Below are 23,901 nucleotides of genomic sequence, written 5' to 3' on the forward strand. Positions count from 1 at the left end.
GGCATGGGTTTTCATAAGAACTTATCTGTTCTATATTTATTTTCGCTTTGAAGTATAATGACTTATGTAATGATAAGGTAATAACTAGGGACTGATTTTAAATTAGGACATTTATGTTTTAATGTAAAAAAAGAAGGAAATATTTATCCCGATAAATGCTTCGCTGAAGTCAGACAAACATTAATAACAAAACTTTTGAAAAAAATTGTTTTTACCTGAGTTATAAATCTAAGTGATGATGGTAGTCCTTATGTATAAGTAATAAATTTTCCGGATTAAGGAGACATTGGGCTGTGTATTCCAATAGTCCCCAAAGTTTTGTAATAATGTTTTCTTATTCATTAACTTTACAACTTTGGTTGGTTCATTAAGTTGAGTTTCCAAACTTTTCAACGTATTATGATTGTCAATTTACTGGCCATTGTTTTATCCCTTTAGATCCTTAATAATCCCTATTTTTTCCATTTATAGTTTTCCTCTTTTCTTATTCAAAATTAATTTGTTTATGTAATGTAAAGCCTTCAAGTCTACTTCTAAAAATGTACTTAATTATGAAAACCAAAAATATTATGAAAAATATTATATACTAAAAATATTATTAATTAGTAAGATTAGTGACTTATTTAAATCTAATTATCTAAATTTTATTCAAACAAGGATGACAACATCCATAAAAGCGAAGCACTGAAACGGTAGGACAAACGGTCATTAACACTTGTAAAGTGTCAGAACTTAATAATCATAATATATATTTGTAAGAGTCAAAGCAAAATTGTAAGTAAATTTGTTGAAAAACTGCTTGATTCAGAATAATGTTTATGGACATACTTACATTTTTAGGACTTGATTATAGAGTTGCTTCGTTTATTACATTATACTTTGTTGTCCCAGGAATCAATATACCAAAAATCAGATCAATCGGATGATTAGATCACATAAAAATTTGTTGTTAAAAAAGTAAAAAAATCAACATATTTAAAATGGACGTACGGACATTTTGGTGATGATTATAGAGTTGCTACGCTTTTTAAATCGTACCTAACTATTAAAGGAATCACCATGCAAAATTTGAAATCGATAGGACAATTCTAACATGCCTAAATTAATGAAAAAAGCTATCCGTTACGGACGTACGGACGGACGGACGGACGTACGGACGTACGGACGGACGGACCGACCCTAATTATAGAAAAGCTTCGCTTTTAAAAATATATACTAATTAAATCAACAGAACAATAGAGTTTATCTTTTTTTATATCCTCAGATAATATACAAACAATTTTTAACCCAATTAAATTCATTTGTTTAATTAACAGTGTTGTAGATTTTTAATTAAGTGTAAATTTTAAAATGAATCCTAGTAGGTTTTTGAAAGTTTATAATTTTAAATTTTTATGACGTATTACAGAGTTATAATCCTTTTATATAAAAAAGTAAGTTTTTTTTGTCTGTCTGATCTGATATAGTTCACTTTTACTGTGAAGCTTCTTATAGGTCCCGGGAAGTTTTATAACTATAGTGAGGGAGAGTGTTTACACTCTCCTAAGAGAATTCGCCCATAGAAAAATGACCCCCCTAAAAAAAACCTTTTTAAAACTAAAAATATGATTGAAAAGTCGGCTTCCCCCCTCCCATATTTTTTCAGTGTCCCTAAAGGCCTCTAGGGGCATTGCCGCGATTAAGATATATACATGGGAATCGGGTATGTGTTTATTTTTTAAAAAGAAACTACTACGTAAATTTTTGTAAATGTGTATTTCAACTCCTTTTAAAACATATAATTTATAAGTATTTTGTTTAGTTTTTGATTGATTATAAGAGCTTAAAAAGTGTTCTCAATGTTTCTTTTATTTTTCAGGTTTTGGATGATAATATTGGACTGGAGGTCAGATGGGCTATAGCAGGTATAAATAACTGAGTAACCGGAAAAAAGTGTCTCAAAAATCAGCCATGTGACGTCGAAAAAAGAGGGATAATCCTTCTCTTTTTTTAGAGATTTTCTTTCCCTCTTCTCCTCTCATCTCCCTCAATTTTATGGCGGATTTTGAGACACTTTGTTCGTAAACGGAGCACTAGAAAGATTATAGTTTTCATTGGAAGATTTTTTTCTCAATATTTTTTCAGTTTGATGACTTTTTCCTTTCAATGTTTTAAAAACATTGAAACAAATAATGAAAATATTGACAAATAATGAAAAAACACCTGAGAAATTGAAAACCTAATCTTCATAGGAATCGCTAAAACTTCCTACATAGTGCCCGAGGTTTTAACAGTATCAATGTTTTGTTAGTAGTTGAATCGATTATACAGACACAGATGCAGACAATCAGTAAGAACATTTAAAGAGTAGCCACGCTATATTTTGTAATGAATTTTCTAGTAGGTTTTATACCACTAGGTGGTACTGTCATTCAGGGACAAGGGAAGGCTATTCACAGCTATCCTCAACAGTTTAGCGGATTTATAAACAACACGCTCCAAGCGGTCAATGGATCCTAAAAATAGACATACTTGCTGAATCATACCTGGTTTTACCTAAATTATACCTGATCCTTCTTCGGGACTATAGGCTTTTAAAGATTTTCACTTAAATTACCCTATCATTTGACTTAAAAATAGCGTTCGACAAGACATCCTGTCGCTGTTTATAAGTTTTAATACAAAAAAGATGTTATTATTTTCTTTTAAGGCCATCCAAATGTCTTTTATTAGATTTAAATTTAACCGATATAATTGTTATTGGTTCCCTCTGCCGTTTCTATCTATATTTCATGAAATTAAAACCATGAGAAAGAGTTGATGAGAAAATAAGAAAAGTGTTGAGAGGATAAGTAAAAACTAAGTTAATGATAGAGGTATAGTATTAAGATTAAAGTAATTTTATCTAATGTAAGGTTTGACAAGGTTAACCTCAAGAAAAACGTAAATATAATGGTGGGACAAAGTAAATTATAAAGTAAATGATCAGTTAAGTTGTCATAATAAATAGGAAATAGAGTAATAGAAATAAAAGAAAACAAAAATTTACTTATCTATCTGAAATAGTATTGGTTAAAATTAAATTTTACCATATTGTTATGGACTGACAGACAAGATGAATTATAAAGTAGTTCTGCTACTAACCCGTAACTGTGGCTCGTCATCTAGCGCATTCGAACTTCGTTGGGGATGTGATAGGTTCGCGGTACAATTAAAGAAGTTAAAAATTGTTCCTACTGTTACTATATTAAATAGTTAGAGTAGGGAGACAGGGATCTAAAGGGATAAGACAATGACTTATAAAGTGATGTAAATCCCCAATGATGATACACAAATTTACCCCTTATTTAGCTTACACTTAGTGGTTGAAAAGCTTGGAAACTCAACTTAAATACCAATCAATCAAAACTTAATAAAAGTCTCCAAAGTTGTAAGCCAACAAATAAGAAAACACTATTATAAAACTTTTGCTACAGCCCAATGTCCCCTTTCCCTTCTCAGACAAAGTGTTGGTTGTCTATTGAATGTTACTTAAATGAATATCCAACAGTGGGCGGTAGAGCTCCCATGACAAGCGCGCGGATTTTGAAATCGAAGGATAAACCCACCCCAATTAGGTAATATTTTCGCTATTAAAAACTTAAAACACAAAGATGTATTTATGTTAAGTATACTCTGCTAACTTAATTTGAAGTCAAATAAGCTGATCATATTTCTACCATCCACTTTCTTATATTATCCCTGGAGTAAAACTTCAATTATATACATAGGTTAGTACTCTACCCTATAACTTTTCCTCTAGATAAAAATACAGTTAATCTTTTAGATGATTGTAAATTTCATTGCTATTAATTATAGCATACTATTGAAAATCGGTATGCAAAAGATAATTTCTTGTCAAGTTTCACAATTATCATTTTTATCTTTTCATATGATAAAGAGTAATGCATAATTTAATTTTCTTTTTTTATCATTGGTGTTGGGCATTATATACCAAAAATATTTGATGCAGTTATCAGTAAGTATATAAACAGCAGGTCAACAGTCTTTAGATTTATGAAATAATATTAAATATGTATTAGATGGTAGTTCACAGCACAAAAAACGTGCGAACAGAGGTTAGTGGGTTAAACTAAGCACTAATTTTATTCATCAAAAAATAAAAATCTCCCTGTGATAAACATGCTGCTACTTTTGTTTTCCATAAATTGTTACATGTCTTTTATTACTATAAATAAACATATGGTTGCCCTTTAACATCCAGGGGATTTGTATTCAAAATGGAAGGAAAAGGCAGAAAAATAGCCTAAAACCATTCTGAGACCGATTTAAATTTTCCATTATTTCGAGAATTCAATCAATTCATAAGTTATTGAAATCTTAAGCTAGCTACAAACAAAAAAACCTTAAAACTTTGAAAAATAGAATAAGTATAAAATACATTTTACATTTGTGCCAATAAAAAAATTTTATCCTAAATTCATGTTAGTATATCATACTGTAATCTTAGGCAAAATAATTATTTTTTAGGAACCGCTATTCTTGACTAGCTGGAGATTTAAACGCACACTAGATCATTTTCTGATAATATTTTTTTCTTACTGCCCTGTAATTTACTAATTACATTTCATATTTTGTTTTGATATCTATTTCAGCTTAAAACTGTAGTAATAATGTCACCAATCCTACTTTATAAAGTAGTAAGTTTTTTTGGGGTCATGTGAAGGAAACGAAGTTGCGGGTTTCGTCGTATTTTAACAGTAGCTTTTGAAAGGTTATATTGTGTTAGGTTAGGCGATTGCCCCGTAAGGTTAGGCAATTGGCCCCGCGGGGTTAGAGCACCAGCAGGAGCTAGAAATTGGATAAAAGCTAATGTGAAAATATAACGAAAACCGCAACTTTGTTTCCTTTACATTAGCCAGTTTTTTTTATAAAGCTTAAGATCTGAAAAGTTGTTAGGTTGTACTTTTCAAGAAAGCACAATAAATTTTTTTTTAGTTATTTTAGGCTATTTTCCTCATCCCCGGCCTTCCCTAGAGGATCAGGTTGACTAATTAGTAATCTTATAATGTTAAGTAGTAAGTTTTGTGAATGTATGAATTAACATTCTGATATATATAAATGGTAATTTTGTATAAAACCAAACACTGTTAACAATTTTATCAATATTAAATACAAATGACTCCTTTTTTGTAATAAAACTTATAAACAGCGACAGGATGTCTTGTCGAACGCTATTTTTAAGTCTAATAATAGGGTAATTTAAGTGAAAATCTTTAAAAGCCTATAGTCCCGAAGAAGGATCAGGTATAATTTAGGTAAAACCAGGTATAATTCAGCAAGTATGTCTATTTTTAGGATCCATTGACCGCTTGGAGCGTGTTGTTTATAAATCCGCTAAACTGTTGAGGATAGCTGTGTATTCTGGCAAACAATGCTTTAGAGCTGATTTCATAGATTTCCAGTTAAAACTAGATGATGAGATTATGCAACTTTTGGCAGAATTTGATAAGAATCTCAAGCATTATTTTATTAGTTTTTGCTCACTTTACTACAAGCCATGCAAAAATGATAGTCAGAGATTAGTTCCATGTTCAGTATTGAGATGAACGAGTTGAATAATGCTTTTTACATATTTTATATATTTTATCTAAATCATAGACTACTCGTAAATTATATGTTTAATAGTGAATAAAATTTATTGAAAATCCCAAAGAGTGGATAGCTGTAATATTTTCAAAAATATTTAAGATTGTTTAGATATTTATCTCATCTAAAAATTTTACATAAAAAAAGTTTTTACGACACCTATCAATAAAATTCTGAACTACATAACTATTCTTTTCTAAATCCTAAATTTTATAATATATGTTGTGGTTTAATTTGGTATTTCTTGACAACTTCTTGCCTCTAATTGTGAAACAAGTTGGAGGGAAGTGGCGAAATGGGTAATGTAAATTAGAAGCTTCCCTGAAAGCATGATTTATTATGTACTGCAATACTAAAAACAACTAATCTTCTCCGAATATTAACATTTACAAACTTTTTACAGAATTTAAAATATGGGTAATTTCCCCCATAGTGCCTTGTAGAGCACAGAATCCCCACTTTCCCGACCATTAATTTAAAACAAATTGTAAATGACCAAAGGGGAGGAAGTCTTGGTATAGCATTAAAGAAACCTAAAGATAATAATGTGTTATTTTTTTTTTTAAATCGGTCTGCTAATAACATTAATAATCGGGGTTCGGCAGCCGCGCCTCAGCCTCACTTTTAAACCTGCTTGTGAGCAGAAAAAGAAATTTCAGAAAGAAGGATTGTCTGCTAAAGAGCAGTTTTATACATCCAGCAGAATATTATAGTAATAAAATGACGATATCACTGAGGCTTACACGCGGCTGACGTGCGGCTGCCGATCCCTGTTTATAATCTACTTACTTTTGATGAGGTTTAGTGAATTTAGATTAGCGAATTTATACTATTACATAATTACTACAAGCCCCTTTTAATAATAGTTGAATCATCGATAATATTACACACTCATAAAGGTTTCGTGATTAGATTGCAAGATTTTAATAGACTTTTTGGTCAGAGAAACCTTCCCTTGTCCCTGACTGTCATTAAAGAATCAAATGTAAAAAACGCGAAGAATATCTGTCTAAGTAAATTATTAAATTAATAGGACGATTTTCAATGGCGTCTAAGCTTTTTTTTATGGGGGTTAAAAAAAGTGATACAAAAGGGGTATAAAATGAGGTATTTCAAAAGTTTAGGGAGGTAACTACCCTTTTCCCCCTACCACAGACGTTTAAAGGAAAAGGTTTACAAAAAACGTAAGATATGACAAAGGTCACGTAAAAGAACAATGACAACAAATTTAATTTTAGGAAAAAGCATAGTTACTCAGCTGGTTGGAAAACTTCAAGATGGACAGTACATGGCATTTGGCCTTTCTGGAGATCCTTTTAGAACTAAGTAAGTAATCATAATATAAATTTAGAAAAATACAGGGATTTAGAAGGGATAAGACTATGGCCAATAAAAAAAAACATAGTTACTCAGCTGGTTGGAAAACTTCAAGATGGACAGTACATGGCATTTGGCCTTTCTGGAGATCCTTTTAGAACTAAGTAAGTTATCTTAATATAAATGTAGAAGGATGCAGGGATTTAAAAGGAAAAGACAATGGCCAATAAATTAATGTATATTCATTGTGATGATACACAAAATGCCTCTCGTGTATATCAAAATTAGCAATTATAACGTTTGGACACTGATCTCATTGAACCAATCAATCAACATTAAATAAAATTCCCCAGAGTTGTTAAGCAAACGAAAAAAAACCCAAAGATATAGAGTTGATACGCTTACTAAAATCTTTCATAAGTGTTTTGAAATCATTTTACAAAGTTTAAAATTAAAAGGACAATTCTAACAAGTTTAAACTAGCAAAAAAAGCTAACCATTCCGGACGTACGGACGAAACGACCCTAATTATAGAAAAGCTTGGCTTTTAAAAAGGGTTCTTACATATAACTTAATCCGATTATAGAAATGTTTCACAAAACCAAAAGTTTTCGCGCGGTTCAAGAAAAGGGAAAACTTTTTTAATCAAACTATTTTTACACAATTAAAAGTGTGGTCAAAAATACATTTCTTTTTAGTAACAAAGCATCTCTGTAACTTACTTTGTCCGTTCGTTCGTATTTAACTGATCAGTTCTGCCGTTTAAGATATTCTAACAGAATACATACATTACGTTATTTAGTACTAGTTGCTTCGCCCCTAGACTCTAGAGAAGGATTAAGAAATAGCTTAAAACCATCCCAAGATATTTATAAAGCTTACCTGATTGAATATAATTCGAACGAATTCGAATATCTGATATTTTTAGTTTCAGACAAAAATAAAGACTTTGTATTATACTAGCGGCTACGCACCCTAGAAGCCTCTACAGGCACTTAAGATGTGTGTTTTGGAGGGGAGGGGGGTAAAAAACGACCATCTTTATTTTTCAATTTAAGTTTTTAAAATAAAAGTATTTTTTTGTGATGGGTAATTTTTTATTGGTAGAGAAACTCTCCCCCCAAAAATTTTTTTCTAAAATTTCCTGGACCAATAAGAAGCTTCACTGTAAAGGAGAACTTTATCGGTTCAGCGGTAAGCTGGATACTTTGCTACAGACAAAAAATAATAAGAGGACTAATTAACTTTTTTCGCCCGTCCAAAGATACTAATGCTTGTTATCATCCTTTTATAATAAAATTACGCACCAGGCTAAATTGTACACACTGCGGTTTTATTTGCAAAAGAAGAAAATGCGTTTTTTTATGTGGTCAAAGTGTAAAGGGATAAGACAATGGACGATAAATTGATGTAATTCCTGATAATGTAACACAAAATTACCCCATCTGTAGATTACAATGAGTGAAACTTTTGGTTACTCAACTAAATAAAAGTCTCCAGGTTTTTTTGGCTAACAAATAAGAAATCTTTATTATAAGACTTTGGGGACTGGTGTAATAAACAGCTCAATGCCTCCCTCTCACCCATCCCCCCCATAGGTCAAAGTGTATGAATACATGAAAAAGAAAAATCATCTCGGAACAATACCATATAGAGTCATATCACGCAAAGACAAAATCTTAAACCGGTTCTTAGATTAACTGAAAATTCATGTATTGCATCGTATTACAGACAATTTTTCACAAATATTAAACTAAAAATCATAAAAATCTTCGGCCCCTCGGGGTTAAAAATACTGGCTTTAATCTTATAATTTTTCATTCTAATATCTGCTGAATGCTGTCTATGATACAATGCCATAAATAATCATTTACTAATTATCAGGATGGTGGGTGGTGACGTGACAATAACCTGGATGGACCTGTATGTACATCAATTTATTTGCCATTGTCCTATCCCTTTAGAACCCTGATCATTTTCTATTTATCAGGATGGTGGGTGGTGACGTAACGGTGACCTGGATGGACCTGCGGTCTGGCAAAGGCTACGCGGAGGATTACTACCTGACCATCTATATATCTATCCATCTATCTATATATCTATATACATTGTGTTTATTTGTCAGGATGGTTGGTGGTGACGTGACAGTGACCTGGATGGACCAGAGATCTGGCAAAGGCTACGCAGAGGATTACTACCTGGATGCCAAGTCCCAGTGTGCTGGGGGCAGGGGGGCCTGTCCTGATAGGTATAGTAGATAGATAGATACAATACCTTTTTACAATTTATATTTTATTTGTGATTTAGATAGATAGATAACCATATGAAACAAGTAGGAACGTAAATGTTTTCTTTTTGTTGAGAAAAGGTTATAAAAAAGAAAAGGTCATATGTTAAGTAAAAATGTTTAGTAATGGTATTAAAAAAGAGAAAAACAATACACTTAAAATCATCTAAAAATAGATGCTTTTATGTAGGTGTATAGTTCAAATATATTATGTAACACACATATTTTCACCACGGATCTAAAGGGAGAAAGACAATGGTCAATAAATTGATGTGCATTTCTAATGATGTTACACAAAATTACTACTTTTATAGAAACAACTTAATGAACAACAAATTAAAAGTCAATAAAATTTCCCAAAGTTGTTATGCCAACGAATAAGAAAAATGTTATTATGAAACTTTGGGGACTAGTGAAATAAAAAGTCAATTTCTTCTCACTCATAAAATTTTATTCACGCTCTCCCAATGTACTTTTACATTTTTTATACTTTAGGGCTAGGTTAAGAAATGAATATAGAAATAAGTCCCCTATAAGATGTTTTAAAATAGGCTAGGTTATGTGTCCACTCCGACGTTTGTCTACTCCAACGTTTGTCATTTTAAAGACTATATCTTTTTTTCAGCAATCTTCGCAGGGGTTAAGCATTTAAGAAGATACAAGATGGTTTAAAATCGGATAGGTTAGGTTATGTGTCCACTCAGACGTTTGCACACTCCGACGTTTGCTCACTAAAGCGTTTGCCCACTCCGAGTGCTGCGTTTGTCCGAGGACTATTTTAAAGAAAATGTCATTTTTTCAGCAACCTTCGCAGGGGATAAGCATTTTAAAAAAGCCTACAAAATGGTTTTAGATTGGTTAGATTATGTGACCTCTCCGATGTTTGTCACTCCTGCGTTCGTCCAAGGATCATTTTTAAGAAAATATCTTTTTTTTCAGCAACCTCCAGCGGGGCAAGAACAATGTGAGATTATTAAATTCTGCCATCATAAATGATTTCACCATGCTCACATACAGACAACCACTGAAAGCCAGAGACAGGTAATTATTTTTTCTAGTAGCGCAGCTACTCTATAACTAATGTATGTAAGTACGTCTGTACCTCCTTTTGTCACTCATTGATAACTCAAAGTATTTTAGTTGTAAGGCTTTTAGAAGGGTAAAATATAACATGATGGATGTACCTGATTTTGAAAACCAAGGATCGAGTTATAAATAAAATTAGGAGTGCCTTTTGCATCCCCAACTTTGTCTGATAGGGGATAAATAACCGTTTCACTTATATTATATAGGTTATGTCAAAATAGTCAAAATTATTGCTATATTACCATTTAATAAGAAAAGTTATATATCGCATCGTATTATAGACAGCTTTAGAGGGATAGTAAAATGAAAAAAATATAAGATTAAACCAGTTTTGTTAGCACCCAGTGGTCGAATGCCAAGGCTAAAAAAATTGTTGATAATGTTATGATTTTTGTCTCAATATTAGTGTGACTTTGCTATACATGATTTTTCAGTATAGCTGAGAAACGGTTCTAATCCAGCGGATATAAAGAAAAAGACTAAACTACATAACTTTTGTATCACTTTTGAGGAAGACGATTCCTATATGACGTCATATAAAGGGAAAAGAAAAAGGGAAGGGGGGAAGAAAATCTCTTCAAAAGAGATGGGAGAAAAGGGAATCGTCTTCCTCAAAAGTGACACAAAAGTTATGTAGTGAATTCTTTCTCGATATAAATCGGTTTTGAAGCCATACTGGAAATAATTTCTGTTCTTTTTCAGATTTGATACAACTATAGAGACAAATACCTCACAGGCTGTTATTTGGGCTGTAGGTCCTGTTAATAGTAAGGTATAGTTTTAAATAATCCTTTTTATTTGAGTTCGAATCCGATACATTTCTGCTGGCCTCAAAACATGTTCTGAGCCAATACAATTTTTACAAAATATTATAAAAATAAATAGTCCTGTATTGTTTGGACCAGTAATACAGAACTTAATCCTATATGTTTTCATTTTCCTTTCTGTGGATAACTGTCTGCAAATTAAAGTAAAAGAATAAGGCGGGGGGAGGCATCTAGGAAAAAGGTATAGCCAACAAGCAAAATAAATCAAAATATTATTTAGGGGGCAGATAGAAAGGTCGTCAATTCTACTATGTGTTGGCCCCCAACGACAGCTGAAAATAGGAATAGGTTTCGTGATTTTTTGCCTACCCTGTCTTTAAATTCAGCTAATAGCGTCGGAAATTGTATAAAACAACCGACTTTCTACAAGAGATCAAGAAGCAATTTGCTAACAGACAAAAAAGGTTATCTTTACATTTATTTCTGAAACGCGATTTTATTTTTTAGGGTGAAGTATCATATCACAAGAGCAGACTTCGCGGGGATTTGTTATTTGATTTTGGCCGAACTCCGACATGGAATTGTCCTATTGCTGGCAAACCCGCTCCTCAAACTGAAAGGGTAAGTTTTGACATTTTATAACTAATACTCTGTAAGTATTTGTCTTCGCCTATCTGTCTTTCTGTATATCTTTAGGGATAGGCTTTTCATATTTTTAGTTTCCACTCTATTTTTATATATTAATACAATTAATTTTTCCTCTTGGATTTTTTCTTTTTTCTTTCTATAACTTTCTCAATGGTTGACCAATGAAAATAGAATTTTCGTGAATATTATGACAGGGGAAAAAATGTCGTCAATTTAGCTTGCCAACAAGTTGCTTACTAGTAAGTTCGTTCATACTATAGAAGGGAAAGGAGGGGATAAAGGAGGGAGGGGGGGATTATCGTTACTTTAGCCCCCTGTTTAACTTCATTGGAAAACAAGAAAATCTCGTGTAAGTTCCAAGTAATAATATATTCATTGGTTTACCCTATATTTTTCAATCAATTTAAAAATATCCGCTACGTCTATAGTCATTGTTTTTTATTATGTATTAAACAATTATTCGCACTTTCAAAATTTAGTACTATCTTTAGCCTTAAAATTAAATTATATAATTTTTCCAATTCTCTTTAAAAATAATAATATACATTTCTATTGAGCTATTCCTTTGTTTTATTTCTAAAGAAACGGTTTACATTTGGATTATTCTTTTCTCTTTAAAATTTTGTAAATCGTAATAAATGCTCTGCCCCTATTTTTTATTAAAACGTTTATGGTGAATTGTTTAAATGAAACTAGTGACCCACTCTTCTTCCTGAAAATAGCATTAAACCATCCAATGAACACTAAGTGAATTAACACAGCCTCGAATACCAAGATCCTAAGCTTTAGACGGACAGATCGACTTCTTAATACTTACATATTAATACTTACAGATTTGATATCTTCGCATTTTTTTCTGTAAAGTTGTTTGTAACATTTTGATCAAATGTTCTTATTAAGTCAAACTGTTCTTAATTATGCCCAAATTCAAATATATGAAATGGTCATTATTTAGAACAGTTTGACTTAATAATAGCATTTGACATAAAGGTACAACTAACCAAAAATACGCTAATACATTATACTTTTTGAATAAAAAAATGTCAAAGTTGCTTTTTTCAGGTAAAAAGTCAGGGTGGCCGTCCTACTCCAGCTCCAGTGGCTAGACCTGCCCAGCCCTGGTACATTCCTCCCATTCAGTGCTTTGAACCTGAGGATGGTGTCTTCTTTGCTCAGGTATATACATAGATAGATAAATAGATAGGTAGATAGATAGATAGGCAGATAAACAGCCCTTTTACATTCCCCCCATCCAGTGCTCCGAACCTGAGGATGGGGTCTTCTTTGCACAGGTAGATACATAGATATATAGATAGATAGTTAGATAGAAAGATATATATAATTATACAGCCCTGGTATATTCCCCCAATCCAGTGCTCCGAACTTGAGGATGGGGTCTTCTTTGCACAGGTAGATACATAGATATATAGATAGATAGTTAGATAGAAAGATAGATATAATTATACAGCCCTGGTATATTCCCTCAATCCAGTGCTCCGAACCTGAGGATGGGATCTTCTTTGCACAGGTAGGTAGATAGATATATAGAAAAATAGATATAATTATACAGCCCTGGTACATTCCTCCCATTCAGTGCTTTGAACCTGAGGATGGTGTCTTCTTTGCACAGGTAGATACATAGATAGAAAGATAGGAATATAGGTAGATAGGTAGATAGATAGATAGGCAGATAAACAGCCCTTGTACATTCCCCCCATCCAGTGCTTTAAACCTGAGGATGGGGTCTTCTTTGCACAGGTAGGTAGATAGATAGATAGGCAGATAAACAGCCCTTGTACATTCCCCCCATCCAGTGCTCCGAACCTGAGGATGGGGTCTTCTTTGCACAGGTAGGTAGATAGATAGATAGGTATATAGATACATAGAAAGATAGATAGATAGATTGGGTGGTGGGGGGGATTGAAAATTAAAATTTCATTTTGCGTGGGGCAATTGAGGCAAGGACGTCCAAGCTTTTTTATTTGGAGGTAAAAAGTTGGAAATTAAAATTTCATTTTGGGTGGGGTAATCTTTATATCATTGAGGGGTGGGGGGGTTAAGAATTTGGGGGTGCCTTCGCAAAATTATTTTGGGGAGTGTTGAGGAGGCGGTTGAACTTAATGAACTAAGCAAACAAAAATTTTATCAAAGTCTCCGAAATTCATCAGCAAAGAAATATTAAATAAATTGTTAAAACTTTGGGGACTAGGACAGCTTATTGGTCCCTCTTTCTATGCTTTGAAGCCTCCAATTATAAAAATAACCTTTAATTCATATTTTTAGAGCTGGTTATTTATGTTAATTATCTGAAACTTTATGATGCATGTTATGACAGAAACAGAAAAAAGTGATTTATAAATGAGAGTAAAACAGAGAGAGAGAGGGGACATTAGGATGATTATTAAACAAGTCCCCAAAGTTTTATAAAAACGTTTTATAATTTGATAACTTAGTAACTTTACGGACTTTTATTGAATTTTATTGGTTGTTTAATTAAGGTGAGTTTAAACATTTCAACCACTAATTGTAATATAATTTTGTATAAAATCATTGGGAATTTGCATCAATTTTTCGGGGATTGTCTTATCTCTTTAGATCCCTGGAGTAAACTTTTATTTAGATTGTGTATGTTTTCAGAAAAGGCTTAATCATATTTTCTACTTATAGTGTATTTACAAAGTATAGAGTTATTCGCCTATAGAGGGTCATTCATGTAGAATTTAAAAAGTGGAAAATTTAAATTTTTTGCTAAAGGGGCACCGTGTTCCAGAAAAGACAAAAAATGACAAAAAATCATAGAGAGTGTATATTTTAAAATTTTGATGAAATTTTTTTTAAATAGCAATAAGTATCCATATATCTTTCAATATAATGGCAAAAATTTAAATATCTCCATCCTGGCTGGCACAGGATGCCAGCAAACCTGGCAGGGTCATACAGGTAAAGAGCAAAAAATATTTTGTTTGCCTTAAACTGAGCATTTTAAGTTACCAAATACTAAAATATCCTATACCAGTACATACCAATATCAAATTTAAGTGTTTAAGTCAATTTCAGGGTCCAGGTATGATCCTGCAGGTCCTGATCCCTCAGAAATTTTTAAACAGCTCTTGAGACCGCAATTTTTGACCTATAGACTTCAAATTCTAAACATAAGCTTTTCTAACAAGTATGTATGACCTACTGAAATCATATGAAAATCTGCCGCCGTTTTCCCGCTGACCGCCACAGCCGAAATTTATATTTTGAGATTTCTAATCTAAAGTTGACATACAGATGAGTCTATTTCTTATTTATTTTCTGTGTGTATATGTAGGGAGGGAGGGGACAATGGGCTGTTTATTATAATGGTCCCCAAATTCACCAAATAGCGTTTATTTATTTGTGGGCATAACAATTTGCTGGACTTTTATTGAATTTTGATTGGTTGGTTTATAAATTGAGCGTCCAAACGTTTCAATCACTAATTTATAGAAAGGGGCAATTTTGTGTATTAGCATTGGGAATATACATTAATTTCTCGGCCATTGTCTAATCTCTATAAATCTCTGATATGTAAGACTTTCATTTTATTTTCAATTTACTTGAAAGGAAGCATTTTCTATCTTAAACAATACAAATTCTACTTGTCTTTTTTTAATAAGCATGAAAGCACCCTTGGAAAAAGGTTGCTTAATGAAAGGGTGGAGGGAGTAAATAATGCTAACAAATTAAATAAGAATATGTATTTGAACTAAGAAACGACATAAAATTTTTCAAACTTCTTGCTTTAATGGGTTCAGATGTGGATATAAGTGGGGCATCCCCCCCCCCCCCCCCCCCAATAAAAAGGTAAAATGGTTCAAATAAGAGCCTAGACATTTAGGGATAATCTTTATTTAAAACTTTTCTTTACTTTTAGTTTAAATGAATATGTGTTTAAAATAAGTAGAAAATAAATTACTTTAATATCTTAAAAAATTGTTATTTTTTGATAGGCCAAGTATCTTTAGGGCTTAAAAAACAAACTTTGCATACTTTCGCATACACAGGGTAAAGTTCTCTGATATTATACATACATCTAATATCACCATGTAAGAGGATTTGCTTGCGCTCTTTTGCGCTTAAAAGATCTGGAACCAAACGTAAAATTTTCATTAGAAGAAAATTGTCTATTTTACAGAAATCGGGTATGCTAAGAAAACCATCTACAATTACAACAAAAAAATGGAGATTTGACTTCTTTTAAAGGCTACACGTATAAATTATTACATACTGATTCCAAAAATATATAATACTTAAAAATAGCTTTAAAAATAAAGGGTCCACACTGATTTGAAATGTAGTTTAGTTGACCTTAAAATAGTTGTTAACAATGATGAAAAGGAACTTAATTCCATACCTCTAGTATAATTACACATAAAATTCTTATTCTTCATAGTAAAGAGCTAATTCTTTCGGCTTTATTTCCAAAAACTTGTGTATATTACTAAACAATTGTTTAAAAGTGTATTTTCCAAAATGTAAAAAACGATTATTTGTCACTCGCTGGAACATAGTGAGGGGATCATTTTTTTCGCGTATTAAAGTTGGGGTTTAGTCAAATGCTCTTATTTAGTCAAGCTGTTCTTAATTATGACCATTTCATATTTGTATATATACATTTTGCAATAGTTAGGAACTTAACCCCAACACCCAACTTTACGGGAAAAATCCGTAAAAAGAACACCCCTTCGCTATACTTGTCCTTACATTGTACATTTTATTGGACATATGTGAGGTTTACTTTGTAGTGATTTAACCCTCTATATCCTAGAGGTAATACTAATATTTATATACACATTTATCATAAAACTTTGTATAATTTTTAGAAATTTGGCCCAATTCCTAAAATTCCCATGGGACTGGGTTTTACATAAAAAAAAATTTATTAATATCCGCTGGTTTAGAACTGGTTCTCAGCCATTGTCCCCGAATTTTAAAACAAAAATTTAAGAATTCATACCAGTTTGGTAAGCCTGGGCCTTTAGCCCTGGGAAAGCTGTCTATAATACTATGCGATAAGTAATTACTACACAATTTCAAAGATAATTTAATTTATGAATCCATTTCCCTATCCTTGATAATTCGGAAGAACTTGATTATTTGATTCTAGGAACTAAAAATACATTAAAATAACATTTTTAATTTTTATGAGAGGATGAATGTTTTAAAATATGTATTTTATTTAACTGGGAAATTCAATATGCCACTTAGTATGAGTAATAAAATTAAAATCATAAAAGTGATATTTTTTTTGGCCTGAGCCTTTGGTTCCTTAGGGCTAACAAAATTTAAATTAATCTTTTAATTTTACTTTTACTTTACGCGGAAAGCTGTCTATAATACGATGCGATAAATAACCATTTGATTTAGGCTTGGGTGTAGTAAAAATTTTAAAAAGGTTTTTAAGTACAAAATTTCTGGTTACCTTATTATTTTCATGCTTATTAAGAGTGGATTTATGTAGGAATCTATAGGGATAAGACAATGGCCGATTGATTGATGTACATCCCCATTGATGATACAAAATTACCCCTTCTATAGATTATAATTAGTGATCAAATGACCACCAAATTAAAATCAATTTTAATGTTCCCGAAGTTGTTAAGTCAACCAATAAGGTAACGTTATCATGAAACTTTGGGGACAATTGTAATAAACAGCCCCATGTCCTCTCTCTCTCTCTCTGATTTTACTCTCATTTATGAAAAGTTTTTTCCCCTCCCTGATCTCATATTAATTAGATGTCTTTATTTTATTTTAGATTGGACCTACTGGAGGAAATTAAGTGTCCAAACGTTTCAACCACTAATTGTAATAATTCTTTTTTTGTTTTAGATTGGACCCACTGGAGGTGACAGCGGCTATTCTGCCATCACAGGGCATGTTGGTTGGGGTATTGCATGGTGAGTACATAGATAGATAGACAGACAGATAGATAGACAGACAGACAGACGGAGGTGACAGCGGTTATTCTGCCATCACAGGGCATGTTGGTTGGGGTATTGCATGGTGAGTACATAGATACTGATAGACAGACAGACAGACAGACGGAGGTGACAGCGGTTATTCTGCCATCACAGGGCATGTTGGCTGGGGCATTGCATGGTGAGTTCATAGATACTGATAGATAGATAGATGATGGACGAATGGAAGTAATGATAGATGATTGAATACATAATTTATTGGATATATCTAGAAAAATGAATGGATTAAAAGATAGATAGATAAATAAATATATAACCGTATTGCTAATAGAAAGCTTTTTCTTTGAATAACCAATTAATAATCTTATTTTGAGTAGTTTTACCTTGATTAAGAATCAGAAAAAAAAATATTATATAAATATAAAAAAAAGTGTGTTATTGATGAGTGACTTATTAATTTTCTATTAATATAGAGTACACTGTAACTGCACATAGGTTGAATAATTTATAATTGTTTTATTAGCCAAGCTACTCTGTAATTCACTTTGTCTGTCCTCCAGTCAGTCCATCCGTAACGCTTTGGGGGAAATTCGATTCCCTGTATCAATAAGCAGTGTATAATCAAAGTGTATAACTTACTTTGTCCGTCAGTCTGTCGCTCATGCATATTTTTTATTAATATATAAGAAAGGTTTCGTGATTTCTAAGAATTATAGCATATTTACTAACTTAACATAGTCTCTATAATTCATTTCTGTTTGTTTTCCTTCCAGCAATTTTTTAGTGCTTCGCTACTTTTGAATGTTGTCATCCTCGTTAAAAATATGTTAAGTAATTAAAACAGGAGAGAAAAGTTAAAAACCTAAATATAGGCCATGTATAGGTCAAAAAATCTTCCTATCTTTCAATCCTTTTAAATAAAGTAGTAAGCTTTGTTTTCTTGTCAGTTGAGATCTTGCTAACCACTGACATAATTGGGTGTTCTATTTTAGGAAGCTTTATATGTGTCCTGTGATGGTTTCAGGCTTTTTTATTATTAGTCGTGGGATGGTTTATTGCTATTTTTCGGCCCCCTTCTCTTCCGAGTTAGATGAAAACCATCATAATTATACAAAGTAAATCAGATTAGTTTATACTTTACATTTACTACATTTTATACGAATTAATTGTTTTTGATGTTTTTAAAATTTAATTCATTCCTGTTTAATACAAATTAGGCCAAAAATTTTATGTAATGTCTCATACTTATAGTTTTTTAGACAAAATTAAAATGTTTGCTAAAATCAAAATATATCTTCATGTCTTAGAATAGTGTATTAAAAAAAATATTCTAAAATTCATTTAAAATAAAACAGCATAAGGACAATTCCCAAGGGGTAAACCATCGTAGGCACAAGATAATTTCATTTCAGAATACATTTCAAACATTAACTCAAAAGCAACAGAAATTCAATTAGACTTCAATAAAATTTTGACCATAATACGTCACCCTACAAACCTTAAGTTTTGGCCAAAAAAAGCACTATGTGCGCTTTTTACATTAATAAACGATCATTTTGGTGTATAATATGTGTAGTTTTCATATAAGATTGATGAAAAAATTAATATTCAAATCATGAAAAAATGTTATATTTTTGGTTTTTGTTACCTTACTTCAGGGACTCTGAAACTTTTTTTCTGCCCTCTAGGATCTATCTATCTATCTATATTTTAGGTATATCAATGGACTGTTGATTCCCAAGATCCATTTCTATCTTTATCTATCTATCTTTCTATCCCTCTACCTATCTATATCTATCTATCCATCTATCTATCTACCTATCTATATCTATCTATCCATCTATCTATCTACCTATCTATATATATCAATCAATATATCTACCCATCTATTTTTATCTAACTATATTTTAGGTATATCAATGGCCTGTTGATTCCCGAGATCCATGTTGTCCGTGGCAAGACCTACACCTTTGTTGTTGAGGGCGGAGACGATCCCGAGTTCGCTGCAGGTCAATATACACGTTCTTGTTACTAGCGAAGCTTTTCTATAATTAGGGTCGGTCCGTCCGTACCAATTAAAATGAGTTATAGAATAAAAGAATCAACGGTGCAGTGAAATAAATCTGTATAAGAATTTATAAAAAAGGATGACAACATCCATAAAAGAGAAGCTCTGAAACGGTAGGACAAACGAACATTAACACTTGTATAGTGTTAGAACTAAATAATCAGAATATAGTTATATAAAGTCGAACGAAGCAAAATTGTAAGTAAATCTGCTGAAAAACTGCTTAAATGCAGGATATTGTTTAAGAACATACTTAATTTTTAGAACTTAATTATAGAGATGCTTCGCTTATAACAATGTACTTTGTCAGCATACTTGTTCGTGTTTTAGATTCCTGTAAACAGGAGGCAAATATTAAAAGAGAAACTGTACTTCCATTATCAATAAAAGCTTTTCTATAATTAGGTTTGGTCCATCCGTATGTCTGTAACGTTTTTTTTTTGTTAATTTAGACATGATACAATTTTGCTATAGATTTCAAACTTTGCATGATAATTCCTATATTAGTTAAACGATTTAGGAAGCGTAGCAACTCTATTATCGTTACCAGTAAGTCAGTAGTTCATTTACAGCATATTGCTTGCGAAATTCTTCGGTACATAAAGACAAATAGACATCCTGTTACTTTTATATTAGAATTAAAAGTGCAATTACTCTCTATAAATGTGAATGTTCATTTGTTTTAAAATTTGAGTTCTTTTAGCTTCGTTGTCAGAATTATTTTTAGTAAAATATCATTTTCTTTGATTATATTCATTAAAGGAAAAGTTTTAAAAGAACAAAGATGAAAACATCCACAAAAAGCGATCCTTTAAAATAAGACGGTATAACAAACGACCAATAACACTTTTAGATTGTCAGTACTTAAAAAAACCTAAGCAGAATATTTATTTATTCAAATTTGAATTTATTGCAAATTCGCGAATTTTCTGGTATTGATTATAGAGTTGCCACGCTTTAAAATTCGTACTTGTTACAGGAATCGTCAAAAAAAAGTTTGAAACCGAAAGGACAATTCTAACATGGCTAAATTAACGAAAATAGCTAACTGTTACAGAATTAACATATTTTTAAAAACACTACGAATTTTCTTAAAGTTACTACGGTTTGTAAAACGTGCCTAATTGACACATGAATCACCATGACAAGTTTGAATTATAGAGAATCTTCTCTTACACATTTTCTCAGAGTAAAATTAAGTTAATCAAATTTATTCCTAATTGTTCATAAAAAAGTCTAAAAAGTTTCTTTTAGTTTTACCAGGGAGGGAGAGGACATTAGGCTGTGAATTACACTAGTCCCCAAAGTTTTAGCATAACGTTTTCTTATTCGTTGCCTATACAACTTTGGGGACTTTTATTGAATTTTGATTTGTTTGTTCTTTAAGTTGAGTGCTTAATTGTTTCAACCACTAATTGTAATCTACAGAAGGGGTAATTTTGGGAATGTACATCAATTTATTGCCCGTTGTCTTATCCCTTTAGATTCCTGGATTTTACTTCCTTGAAAATTGAGTTATTTCTACATCTAACATTTGAACATTTAAAAAGAAATAGAATATAATATCAAATGGTATGTGCATTAAGAGCGAATGAATAACATTTTAAACATAAAAATGTTTTAAAGAAAAAAGTAATCGGTGTTTGACAGTTAAATTCTAATTTTGTAAAGAAGACAAACAATTAGACATTAAACATAGCTTAATCATAGAGTAGCTGCGCAACTAAGGATATAAAAAACAAGGATGAAACAATTCTTACAAGGGATGTTCATCATTAAATATTAAAACAGCCAATCAGACTGACGAACAAAAACGAACATTGTGTGCCCAACCCCCTTAATATTGCCAGGGAGTTGGACAAAAAGAGTATTTATCAATCCCCTGAGTTTTGCTAGAGGCTTTAATACACCCGTTCTGGACGCCTCTGAAACACAAAAATAACTTTTATTATTTAATATTAGGGGGGAAGGGATTGGGCTGTTTATTAAATTAGTTCCAAAGTTTATTACAGCGTTTTTATTAGTTGGCTTGACAACTTTGGGCACTTATCTTGGATCTAATTGGTTCGTTCATTAAGTTGAGTGTCCAAACCAGTAATTGTAATCTAAAGAAGGGTTAATTTTGTGTATCATTATTGGGGATGTACATAAATTTATCGGCTATTGTCTTATCTCTTTTGTTTTCTGGATAATTTTATATTATTGGGCACTTCTCTTGGATCTGATTGGTTAGTTTATTAAGTTGAATGTCCAAAAGTTTCAACCAGTTTTTTTAGGCTACCATCCGTTCTACATCACCGACGATCCGGAAGGCGGCTACGAGTTTAAGACGGCGGAAGAAAGGCGGCAGATCCGCGTTTTTGCCGGTCTTAGCCAAACAAGACAGGGTGTCATTATTCCAGAGGGAACAGGTATATAGATATATATATATATAGATAGATAGACAGACTTACAGACAGACAGACAGACAGACAGACAGACAGATAGACAGACAGATAGATAGATAGATAAATAGATAGATAGATAAATATATAGATAGATAGATAGATAACATTATATCATAAGCGCAGCAATAATGATTTGAAGGAAATGGCAGTTCGGCGATTAAAAAACCTTTACTGGACTCATGGATTGTTCTAAAACAGTATAAACATCTTTCTATTTTTTTAATGTAAAACTGCGATGCCCCTAATTTTAGAGGTGGCTTATACGACAAGCATGGCTTCTATTAATAGTTATTTATCGCATAAAGGCATCTTTCCGCGGACAGAAAATAAAAAAAAATTTAAAATTAAACCATTTTTACCATGAGGGACCGGAGTTCCGACCTAACAAAAAATATAAACATGATTTTTCCGCATGGTTTTACGCTATAATCCAGCGAAAATTAATTGGTTTCGAATTTATACTAATTTTGTATTATATTAATTATGTAGGTCGGTTATGTGAATGGAAAGAAGATCCGCTAAGACCTGCAAATTCTTTTGCCAGCTTTGGTGGATACCAGCGGGCATTGAGCCTTAATTGTAGAGAAGGTACGCTTCATTATTATATCAGGAAGGGAGGAGACATTGGGCTGTTTATTACACTAGTCCCCAAAGGTTTATAATTAAAGTTTTCTTATCCCTTAGCTCAACAACTTTGGAGGCTTTTATTGAATTTTGATAATTTGAGTGCCCAAAAATATCAGCCATTAGTTCTAATCTATAGAAAGAGTAATTTTGTGTGTCATCATTGGATATGCACATACATTTATCGGCCATTGTCTTATCTCTTTAAATCTCTGTTATTAAATAATTACAATAGACAGCTAACCAACCCTATACAGTATTTAACTGATTCTGCAACTTGATGTTATATCTTTTTAATTGAAATTTGTAAATTTTAGGACAACCTGGTATTGTGCAATGGACCCCCGATAGAAGGACACCTGATACTGTTTATTATCAATGTTACACCCACAGGTATAGTACACCCATGATAGAAGGACACCTGATACTGTTTATTATCAATGTTACACCCACAGGTATAGTACACCTATGATAGAAGGACACCTGATACTGTTTATTATCAATGTTACACCCACAGGTATAGTACACCTATGATAGAAGGACACCTGATACTGTTTATTATCAATGTTACACCCACAGGTATAGTACACCTATGATAGAAGGACACCTGATACTGTTTATTATCAATGTTACACCCACAGGTATAGCAAAACCCATGATAGAAGGACACCTGATACTGTTTTTTTTTATCAATGTTACACCCACAGGTATTGTTCATAACGTGGAATAAGTTGTTGGATATGTCGTCTTGAATTGGAGTGTAGTTGTCAAGCTTTTTGTTTGTTGAAGTGTCTATTTTGAAAGCTGTATTTTTTTTTCTCCTTTGCGTTTCATTTCCTTGTATTTGTAATAAAATTACAAAATAAGATAAAAAAAATAAAGTAAAGTATATTACGGGAAAAACACACAAACCAATTTTAATAAAATCGATGCTACTCTATAATTCACTTTGTCTCTCCATCCGCCAGTCAGTGATTGTCTCGGCTGATTTTCAAGATAGACGGCTTAATTTTCTTTGAGCATCCATTATGGCAATTACAGGGTCCGTTAGTCTTCATTCTACAAAATATCAGTAATAAAA

General features: G+C 32.0%; 1 protein-coding gene across 3 annotated transcripts in view; it reads left to right on the forward strand.

Annotated features, from left to right (window-relative positions):
* Skel (DM13 and DOMON_DOH domain-containing protein skeletor) overlaps positions 1-23,901 on the forward strand; it is a 110,977-nt gene that overhangs the window by 85,554 nt on the left and 1,522 nt on the right. Inside the window, exons 13-25 of one of the 3 annotated variants that reach the window (XM_080166595.1) lie at positions 1,859-1,904; positions 6,867-6,954; positions 9,071-9,193; positions 10,172-10,273; positions 11,021-11,090; positions 11,593-11,706; positions 12,796-12,909; positions 17,593-17,608; positions 17,715-17,766; positions 19,593-19,690; positions 22,026-22,160; positions 22,686-22,784; positions 23,138-23,213. In XM_080166595.1, coding sequence (XP_080022721.1) covers positions 1,859-1,904; positions 6,867-6,954; positions 9,071-9,193; positions 10,172-10,273; positions 11,021-11,090; positions 11,593-11,706; positions 12,796-12,909; positions 17,593-17,608; positions 17,715-17,766; positions 19,593-19,690; positions 22,026-22,160; positions 22,686-22,784; positions 23,138-23,213 — 1,133 coding nt within the window. Of the gene's footprint in view, positions 1-1,858; positions 1,905-6,866; positions 6,955-9,070; positions 9,194-10,171; positions 10,274-11,020; positions 11,091-11,592; positions 11,707-12,795; positions 12,910-17,592; positions 17,661-17,714; positions 17,767-17,810; positions 17,863-19,592; positions 19,691-22,025; positions 22,161-22,685; positions 22,785-23,137; positions 23,214-23,901 lie in introns of all 3 variants that reach the window. The other 2 variants (XM_080166593.1, XM_080166594.1) reach the window with 2 other exon arrangements.

Source organism: Acartia tonsa, chromosome 7, assembly GCF_053477335.1.
Source record: "Acartia tonsa isolate MP-2025a chromosome 7, ASM5347733v1, whole genome shotgun sequence".
NCBI lineage: Eukaryota > Metazoa > Arthropoda > Copepoda > Calanoida > Acartiidae > Acartia > Acartia tonsa.